This window comes from Periophthalmus magnuspinnatus, chromosome 10 (assembly GCF_009829125.3).
Source record: "Periophthalmus magnuspinnatus isolate fPerMag1 chromosome 10, fPerMag1.2.pri, whole genome shotgun sequence".
NCBI lineage: Eukaryota > Metazoa > Chordata > Actinopteri > Gobiiformes > Gobiidae > Periophthalmus > Periophthalmus magnuspinnatus.
In genome coordinates this window covers 35,159,066-35,169,220 of record NC_047135.1, presented here as the reverse complement: position 1 = coordinate 35,169,220, position 10,155 = coordinate 35,159,066, and the positions used below count along the sequence as shown (strand labels likewise).

At 44.3% G+C, this 10,155-nt stretch overlaps 2 protein-coding genes across 3 annotated transcripts; one reads left to right on the top strand and one right to left on the bottom strand.

The window, feature by feature from the left end:
- Positions 1–994: 994 nt before the first annotated feature.
- On the bottom strand, positions 995–4,166 carry pcdh20 (protocadherin 20). Of its 2 annotated transcripts, XR_008648867.1 has the most exons (3): positions 4,082–4,155; positions 1,335–3,891; positions 1,187–1,225 (listed from the first exon to the last, which is right to left on the bottom strand). XR_008648867.1 is itself a non-coding variant. In XM_033973773.2 (2 exons), exons 1-2 carry the CDS (start codon positions 4,103–4,105, stop codon positions 1,387–1,389), a joined length of 2,529 nt encoding a protein of 842 aa, XP_033829664.1. In that variant the 5' UTR covers positions 4,106–4,166; the 3' UTR covers positions 995–1,386. The 2 variants fall into 2 exon arrangements, 1 of the variants encoding a protein (XP_033829664.1); XM_033973773.2 differs by having other exon boundaries at positions 995–3,891; positions 4,082–4,166.
- Positions 4,167–4,982: 816 nt separating this feature from the next.
- si:dkey-27i16.2 (regulator of cell cycle RGCC-like) lies at positions 4,983–7,497 on the top strand. The gene is made up of 5 exons (XM_033974280.2): positions 4,983–5,179; positions 5,508–5,672; positions 6,137–6,217; positions 6,582–6,644; positions 7,206–7,497. Exons 1-5 carry the CDS (start codon positions 5,158–5,160, stop codon positions 7,211–7,213), a joined length of 339 nt encoding a protein of 112 aa, XP_033830171.1. The 5' UTR covers positions 4,983–5,157; the 3' UTR covers positions 7,214–7,497.
- Positions 7,498–10,155: the final 2,658 nt, after the last annotated feature.

Below are 10,155 nucleotides of genomic sequence, written 5' to 3'. Positions count from 1 at the left end.
TTTACCATGTACCACCAAAACTCATGAGAAAAATGAAAAAAAAAAAGGTTTGTATTGTTACTGTGACTAAAATATGTCTCATTTACACTTGTGTGAAATACTTTTACTTTTTACTTTTACACTCTTAAATACATTTTTAAACAGGTACTTTCATACTTTTAAGTACATTTTTTCCTGTTGTACATTTACTTTCACTTCAGTAACTGTTTGCCCCTGTATTTGTACTTTTACTTCAGTAACAAAATGGAGTAGTTCATCCACCACTGTTTCTATCTGTCTATATCATGAGGTTGTAATGTTCTCCCGTGTCCACAGCGTCCTGATGGCGTCCAAACGGCGTCCAAACGGCGTCCACACTGGTCTGAGGATCTGTCTCGAGTGACTGTTTCATCACCAGTGACATTAAGCCTCTTTGTGTGACTAAATACTAGACTCTCCATCACTCAAACCTGGAAATCTGAGAAAAGACTCCCATGGAGCTGAACGCCTCGGCCGCTCGGGTCACACCAAACAGGCACTTAGAGTAATGACTCCATGTTTCTATGAACCGAGCGTCCACGTTACGACCATAGACTGTTTATATAAATGGACAGAGCTAACGTGCTAACCGCCGCGTTACAAATAGGACGTGATCATGGGCGCACTTCTGGCTCCATCAACTCTTTTTCTGTAACTGCTGCTGTTGTTTTAACTTTTTTTTTTTTTTGTCTTTTTAATTAATTAATTTATTATTTATTTATTTTGTTATTTTGAGTTTTTTTTTTTTTTTTTTTTTTTTTTTTTTAGTTACTTAGGTTTTTATTTTTTTATATTTTTTATTTGTCATTATTGCGTCCATAAATCAAGATATGAACATTAATAACAGACAAATCAGGCGCCTTCTTTCCCCGAGGTCGCTCCCCTTAGCGTTAGCAACAGGTTTGATTGACAGCGTTGCTAAGGGAAGAGGCGTTACCTTAAACAGCCTTGCTCCTGATTGGCTCTTTGGTTTGGACAGTCTACGGTTACGATCTGAAGAGGTTGGCAGTTTGGGAATCCGGTTTCCCAGATTGCTTTGAAAACGTTTTTTGCTTTGCTATGGTTCTGTAAATCTGACACATTCAAGATAACACAAGTATGATAATAATAAAAACAGGGTATTTACATAGAGATACTAATCAGATCCGCTTTGCTTTGTCTGAATTCTGTTTTGAAATAAAAATATTTGCACATTCTAGGCAAAAATCTGGAAAAAAACAAGCAGAAAACCAAAGTATCATGACAGTATTACTATTAATACTCCAAATATCCAGTATTTACACAGGCATAGAACCTCAGAATGAAAAGTTATTTACCAAATCCATTCTTGGCACGATTTAAAGTGGAGATTACACACGCCGCTTGCTGCTATTCGTCTGAGTAATATTTATCTTGAAGCTTCAGTGGGACTTCATTCTCATTTCTGTTCACAAATGTTTTCTTTCGGGACTGCCTCCTTCGTCTGTGTAAAACAACAGTTCCCACAAACAGACATAAAGACACAACCATCATGCCCAAACCCACGAATAACATGACATCAAACGGATTTGGAGAGTTCGCTGCGGGGCTGGCGGGGCATCCGACGCTCTCTGAGGTGGTGGGGGAGGGCCAGGGGGGTTCTTGGGGTTCACAGTCCAAGTGGCAGGTCTCTAAGCTGTCGTTAACGAAAAGATTCACCCAAACTGCGGTGTGAAGCGGCGCCGGCTTCCCCCTGTCGCTCACCACAACAAAAAGGTTATGCATTCTCAAGTCTGGCCTTTGGAGGCGCTGTGCTAAGGTGATGTTTCCCGTCTTGGAGTCCACTTTGAACGGTCCGCTTTGGTTTAAAATGGTGTACGTCAGCTCTGAGTTCAGCCCCGTGTCCCGGTCGACGGCGTAGACCCGGGCGATGGTCGTGCCCGCGCTCGTGTCCGGCGCCACAGTTAAACACGTTAAGTTACTTACAGGAAGCATTACTTTTGGTTTGTTGTCATTGATGTCCTCGATGTAAACAGTGATCCTTACGCTGGAGCTCAAACGCTTTGGGGCGCCCTGGTCCGACGCGATTACCCAGAATTCAAAGTGGTCCTGCTGCTCTCGGTCTAAGCTGGCTGTCGTGTGCAGAGTGTTTTTGGAGTTTGGTATCACAAACGGCCCACTGCTGTTTGCGACGTACAGGACTATGGTTCCATTCTCACCTTCATCTGCGTCTGTCGCCCCCAAGGCCCCGACTGGAGCCAACACCGGAGTGTTTTCAGGAACAAAAAAGATAAAATGAGGCATTACAAACACAGGTGCGTTATCGTTTTTGTCCAGAACTCGTATTCGCACAGTGACTGTGGTCTCCAGAAGAGGGACGCCATTGTCTTGTGCAGTGACTCTAATGATGTGGAGCGTCTGCTGTTCTCTGTCCAGAGACACAGACACAAACAGCTGACCGGTGTAGGGGTCAATGTTAAACATCCTGTCTGTGTGTTGTCCCAGTCTGTAGGTGACTCTGCCGTTGTCCTGTGAGTCTGCGTCAGAGGCTGTGACCTGCAGAAGTCGCCCTGGTGGGTTGTTTTCCTCCACCTCCGTCTCATAAACACTTACAGGGAAAATGGGAGCGTTATCGTTCACATCCGTCACTACAACCCTGATGACCCGAGCGGAGGCCGTTATCACAGATCCCCGATCAGACCTCAACACGCACACAGTAATGTTGTGTTCTGTCTTTTGCTCGTAGTCCAAAGGTGTTGAAGTTGACAGCAGGTATGTGCCCCTCTGACGGCTCAGAGCGAAAGGCCCTTCACCCTCTATGTCCAGAGATAGTTCTTCTAATCCTTGCTCGGCCTCGAGCTCTAAAACTGCCAACAGAGTCGAGGGCTCGTTCTCTGGGATCATTAGAGCCTGGTTTTCATGTCTTGCTATGAAGCCCATCTTTATTGTGGGCTCCTGTTTGGCCCTGGGGAGCACAGATACTGTTACCTGAGTGTCAGCTGGGGAGCAGTGGGGACCGTGGGCCAACACTTTTAATACCATGTCCTCAGAGACGTCAGACTGGAGGTCCTGTGTCAGAGTGACAGATCCAGTCAGACTGTCCAGACTGAAGAGCGTCCTGGCGCGCTCTGACACTTTGGGACTGAAGTCATAAGTAATTACAGAATTTGTACCAAAATCTGGGTCAGTGGCTTTGACCTGGGCCACCAGAGTGTTCTTTGGGGAGTCTCCAGAAATGGTGACATTCTGACGACTGTCGGGGCTGAAGCTGGGGCAGTTATCATTGACGTCTGTCACTGTGATTCTTAACGCTGCAGCTGCTGTGAAAGAAGGTGAGCCCCCGTCTTTAGCCACCAGAGAGGTGTTGTACTCAGCCCGAGTCTCTCTGTCCAGCGCCGCCTTTACAACCAGCTTTATACCTCCTCCATCTTCAGCGTCTACATCAAAAACCCCATCAGAGCCTTCTATAATGTAGTGAATGAGTCCATTACTGCCAATATCTCTGTCCTGGGCCAGGTCGTCCAGCAAGAATGCGGCCCCGATAATCACATCCTCAGACAAGCTCAGATGTATTTCTGTGTTTTCAAAATGAGGCGCATTGTCGTTGATGTCCTCGACGATGAGCGAAAACTGCACCAGATCCGCGTCGGCGCCCACAATGGCCGTGTGTGGGATAATGCAGCCATCAACCCTCGTCTCCTCGGGGCACAGCTCCTCTCGGTCCAGCCTCCTCTCTGTGGTGTACAGGCCCCCCGTGTTACTGTCCAACCACAGATAATCCAGAGTCAGGAGCTGGTACGGAGCCGGGAAGTGAGGCCTGAGCGTCCCCACCAGAACCCCGGGCCCCTGCTCCTCCGGCACAGAGAAGTGAACCGCCCCACACATGAAACTGAAGCAGACCGCAATGAGCAGAGCCTGAGGGGACAGAGGACAAAATGTGAGCGTTTTATTCAGTAATCTCACACAAAGCAAGTTAAAACAACGTGAGGCACCACTTTAAACAGCTCATATTATGACAATCTGGTCTAAACTATTCCAAAATCATCTCTTTTTGCATTCTACTGTAAAAACAATGTAAAGTTCATGCATAATTTCTGAGTCTCACCTGTAGGAGTGGAGTGTGGCTCATATTAGCAGCCGTCTCTTAGCCTCCTGGTCTCACATGTTACCTGAGTTGTCGGACAGCGAGTGTGGGCTGGAGGGAGCGAGCTGAACCTGTGCGGTACAGTAGCCCCTCCTCCTGCGTGTGTCACCTGAGCCGCCTGGAGTTTGACTGGTTTACCTGCACTGAACTCCTAGGAACGCTATTGTGGTTGTGCGTTATTGTGATACCGGAATAATGATTAGCCTGCGTTTGATTCTCTGTAAAGTGTTTCCCTCGAGGCCTCGGTCAGGGCGTGCCTCCAGCTCCAAACTCTACACAATCATTATCTTTTCACAGGTAAATAATCTCTGCAATTCCTGGGTCATTTGTCAAATCTGTCACTCAGTTTATCACAGGCTATTATTTGTCTTTCTTTTGAATAAATAACAAAAACAAAAAGTAAGTTTAGTGTTGCAAACTGCCTACAGGGAAGACTCATTACAATTATATCTAAACACATATCCTGTCATTAGATAAATACATTCTTTTAATGCTTTGTTGGTTTAGTTTTTGTAGAAAATCTCTGCAGTGTCTGGGGCTCGCTCCACAGTGTCCTCTGGTGTTAGTCCAGGGTATTGACTAATGTCTGCAGCAGATCTAAACTTTTAAACTAGAATAAATGTTACTATATGTATTTATAGTACTATATTTATTATTGTTAACTGTTGCGTTTCTTTTAATATGACGTTGTGTTTTATTTATTCCACTTTGAGCCCATGTGCTGCTCTTTAAGTGTGTTTAAAGTGAGTTTAAAGTGTGTTTTAAAGTGAATTTAAAGTGTGAGGAAGTGAGGAACACTCCTGATGAACGTGGAAACTGCTGTGGCAGGGTCTGGATTACGTAACGGTCCTTTCCAGACTGTAGTGTAGTTTCTCTCATATTTTCCAGTGTCTGTGGTGTAAACCCCGTGTGACGTGGCGCGCTGTGATTGGCTGAGCGTGTGCGCGGGGGGCCTCTGGATAAACGTGCACACAAGAGCCTCTTTTCACAGTTTAAGTCAGAGCTCAGATTGACGACAGCGTGTTTGAGTCTGCATCATGACCTCAGACCTGACGGCAGGTGAGAACTCTTTAAAAATACTTTTGTGTAGTTTACATTTTTAGTGCCTAGTTTAAAAAGCACAGACCTGTAGACTGTATGTTTGTATTTTACAGCTGAGGTGCTGACCACACATGTATTTATAAAACTGATGTTATCGGCTCCTCAGGTCAAACATGAGTCTAGCACATACACATAAATGTACTTTACTTATGTGTATGAGCTCACATTACTTTAAATTCAGTGTTTAATTTCAGTTTAAATATATTATTATGTATTGCTTTTGTTTTGAGAGCGTTTTGTGGCCCAGAGCCCTGTGGTCCATGTCTGACTCGGGCTTGTGTTCCAGAGCTGGAGCTGGAGCTGGGGGACTTGTTGCAGGAGTTCCAGGAGGTGGTGGAGGTTCTTAAAGCTCCGTCTCAGACCAGAGCTCAGTCCTATCACCACGTCCTGCAGGAAGCAAAGGGCAGGGCAGGGCAGTGTGATGACAGTGGAGTGGAAGACTTCGACAGTAGTAAGCAGCATTTACACTATTAACACACATATACTGTACATTTACACAGAGGCCCCCGGTGCCCGGGCCCCGCTGAACAAACAGCAGCTTTAGCTTCATTAAACAGGCCAGACCCCTGGACGCTCGTAAAGGTGTTTGTCCATCAACTAAAATGTTTTCCCAGAATACTGTGCTGTAATTATGGATTATGATATTTTTGTAGCTCCGTTTGATAAATGCCTTTGTGAGGTGAAGTTTTCCTGCTCCCATGTGAGGTTATTACAGAGCGTTTTGGCACCTAATGGTGCAGACGGAGCTGCGTGCGGAAGCGGACACTTGGGACACACTAACACTGAACCATCGTTTAGCTTAGCGTTAGTCTGGATGTTCTAATTACACAGACGCCTCCTTTGTTTCAGTTTGTGGATCATTTACATCAAGTGTCCTTGGTGGGTGTAGTGTGCTCATTGTTGCATCTTCCTCAGGCAGCGAGGCGTCTTTTGGAAACAGTCTGAACAGCAGTGAGGAGGAGCTGAACACAGCAGGTCTAATGCAGACAGCCAAAGGTACGAGAGCTCTTATCTCCATCTCCATCCTCCGCCTCTACAGCGATCAGTATCAGGCTCTGATCTGGATCACAGCTCACACCTCTTTACATCGGAGCCTAAAGCTCTTTTGTTTTTGCACAACAAAACCCTGGCCCTGTCAGAGGAGCCTCGTCTTTCTCCTTTGTGCCGCACGGCTCATGTGAATGTAAAAGATGCAGAAAGGACAAACCTGCCTGACAAAATGAAATCAGTGCATTTGTTTATCTTTGTCTTGCATAATGTTTTTTATGGTATTGGTTTGGTATTTCAACGCAGCTCCATAAAAATGTTAAATCTGAGTCTTTTCCACAGTTTCTCATATTTTTCTTCTTTTTCTTTTCAGCCAAGATGGGAGACACGAGGGAGCTGGAGAGTTTTATCGACATGTTGGATCGAGAACTTGCTGGTAAATATTTAGAGAATCATCCTCCCGATCAGTCAAGGCCCTCCTCATGTGTCCTGCTCTAAAACTGAGGCAGAGTCTCCAGTTTATCTCAGTTTATCTCAGTTTATCACAGTTTATCTCACACTGGCACAGACATGGCAGTCCCCAGTTTATCTCACACTGGTCCTGACCAGGCAGAGTCTAAAGTTTATCTCATACAGGTACAGACATGACAGATTCTCCAGTTTATCACAGTTTATCTCACACTGGTCCAGACGAGGCGTTTGACCCGTGGCTGGGTCACTTCTCTGTAGAGCTCTCATTTATCTGAGCATTTCTTGTGTGTAAATGTCTGTGTCTCAGGTGGGTGATCTGTGCCTTTAGTGATAATGACACACTCGGCCTCTTGAGCGGCGGCGGCGATGGCGGTGGCGTCGTCGTCGTCGTCGTCGTCCCCGTCCCGCTCGACACTAAACCTCTGATGTCACACACTCCACACTCCACAGATCTGGAGCTTTGAGTGTTTGGAGTAAACTACTGTAGTTCTGTCCTCTTCTTGACACTTTTTATCTGTTTTTCCAGAAATGTAAAAAGGACTAAGACGAGCCGACCGGACCAGGGGAGACGTGAGCTGCAGAGCCGTGCGTCCAACCACAAGAGCAACACTTTTACTCTCTGCAGTGATGTTGACCTCATTTACAAAATAAAAACAGGACATCATATTTTAAAGAAACTGCAGGCGGCGGGTCACTGCCGTCTGGTCTCACAAAAACAGAGGAAAAATGAGAAATATTTCAATTTTATTTCAAAAGACTTTTAATTTTCATTTGGACATTTTCTGCCCCGTGGGCTCAGGTTCACTGTATCATATGTTTTTATTATAGTTCCTCTATTTTATAAATATAAATATGTGAATAAATGTGAAGTTGTACAGTTCTTGTTCTTTTACAAATAAAATTATTTTTGATGGAAGTGGCTCTTTTGACTCTTCATTATTCGAGTGGTTTGGCTCTTTCCACAGTCGTCCGTGGGGCTGTTTTTGTGGCTCACTTCCTCATTCTTTAGTCTGGGGTTTTCTGCACCTTTTGTTTCCTGTGCATCCGTGGTTTTTGTGAGTTTCACTTCTAGCACCAACACAAAAGTTCTGACTCTTTCTCTCATGGACTGCAGTTATAAGAAGCACTTTGTTTTCTCCCAGTCAAATCTAATGAGAAATCTTTTTGTACAAATATAAAAAGTTGCACTTTTTACTTTTTATTCATGAAGTTTTCCATGATACAGTTCTTCTTGGCAGATCTACAGGAGAAATACTGACTGTAGTGAAATGGTTAATACTCCAGAGCCGTGTCATTTCCTCTTTAAACGTACCACACATGTGTTTACTGTACTTCTGTACTTTTGCTGTTATCTGATTGTTACATATTGTGGGTGTGAGCGTTTGTGAGGGGTGAGGAATGTGTTACTTCCGGACCAAGATATTTACTATAAAAACTCCCTCTTCTGTCTCTGGCTCATGAAAACCACTGTGTTTTTTCTGAATGGTGCAAAAATAAGAATTCAGGCTCTGGAGCTTTATTGACTTTGTGACTCAAAGTTTAAAAATCCTCTCGAGAGTCTGTTGATTTGGCTCATCATCAGTTACGGCTCCGGGTTGAGTTATTCTAGAAGGAGACGGTGGGCAGAGTCGGTCTGGGGGTTTGGATGTCGCCAGCGACAGGTGGAGGAACGAGGCAGGTTTATTAGCACAGAAAGACGTTAAAATCACAATGCAACAAATCAAAACATAAATAATCATCATAAAATTAATATTAAAAGAGACGAGGCAGAATAAAACTCAGTCACAGCAGATAAACAGAACAGAGTCTGGATTTAAACATCGTCAAAGTCGAGGCCTGAGTCAGAAAGAAACTGCACAAAACTGAAACACTGATTCATCAGGTTTAGTCCTGGTTTAGTCCTGGTGTAGTCTCGGTTTAGTCCTGGTTTATTCCTGGTGTAGTCCCGCTTTAGTCTCGGTTTAGTCCCAATTTAGTCCTAATTTAGTCCTGGTTCAGTTCCACTTTAGTCCATATTTACTCCCGATTTAGTCCTGGTTTAGTCTTAATTTAGTCCCAATTTAGTACTGGTTTAGTTCTGCTTTAGTCCCGGTTTAGTCCCAATTCAGTCCCAGTTCTGTCCCGGTTCTGTCCCGGTTCTGTCCCGGTTTAATCCCGGTCTAGTCCTGGTTCAGTCCCGCTATAGTCTCAGTTTAGTCCTGGTTTAGTCCTGGTTTAGTCCTGGTTTAGTCTTGATTCAGCCCATGTTTAGTCCATGTTTAATCCTTGTTTAGACCTGGTTTAGTCCTGGTTTAGTCCTGGTTTAGTCCTGGTTTAGTTCTAGTTTAGTCCTGGTTTAGTCTTGATTCAGTCCATGTTTAGTCCTGGTTTAGACCTGGTTTAGTCCTGGTTTAGTCCTTGTTTAGTCCATGTTTAGTCCATGTTTAGTTCTAGTTTAGTCCTTGTTTAATCTTTGTTTAGTCCTGGTTTAGTCCTGGTTTAGTCCTTGTTTAGTCCTTGTTAATCCTTGTTTAGTCCTTATTTAGTCCTTGTTTAGACCTGGTTTAGTCCTGGTTTAGTCCTGATTTAGTCTCAGTTTAGTCCCAGTTCTGTCCCGGTTCAGTCCCGCTAGTCTCAGTTTAGTCCTGGTTTAGTCCTGGTTTAGTCCTGGTTTAGTCCTGGTTTAGTCTTGATTCAGTCCATGTTTAGTCCATGTTTAATCCTTGTTTAGACCTGGTTTAGTCCTGGTTTAGTCGATGTTTAGTCTTGGTTTAGTTCTGGTTTAGTCTCGGTTCAGTCCTTGTTTAGTCCTAGTTTAGTCCTGATTTATTCCTGGTTTAGTCCATGTTTAGTCTTAGTTTAGTCCTTGTTTAGTCCTTGTTTAGACCTGGTTTAGTCCTGGTTTAGTCCTGGTTTAGTCTTGATTCAGTCCATGTTTAGTCCATGTTTAATCCTTGTTTAGTCCTGGTTTAGTCCATGTTTAGTCCATGTTCAGTCCTGGTTTAGTCCTGGTTTAGTCCATGTTTAGTCCATGTTTACTCCTTGTTTAGTCCTGGTTTAGTCCTTGTTTAGTCCTGGTTTAGTCCTTGTTTAGTCCATGTTTAGTCCTTGTTTAGACCTGGTTTAGTCCTAGTTTAGACCTGGTTTAGTCCTGGTTTAGTCCTGTTAAACTTCACGTCTCAGTCCATTATCGCCTCTAGATTCTCGTCTGATTTGACTCGTCTGGTTTTGTAGAGACTTGAGGCGACTCCTGACACTTTCTCTTTGTTTCTGTTCGACGGCGACACTTTGACGACCCGTCCTGAGTCTGGTCATGTCCCGTTAATAAAACCACACTTTGTTTCATAAAGTTGATCCAGTCTTTGAACCCGGGCCTTTACCCTGCAGACTGACAGTTTAATGAGAGTTCACGAGGGAATATAAAGGTAAAACGCCTACACAAAAGAAACAATGCGGCGCGGCGGCGTGGAGTAACCTGTTTCCTTTGTGCGTCGTCT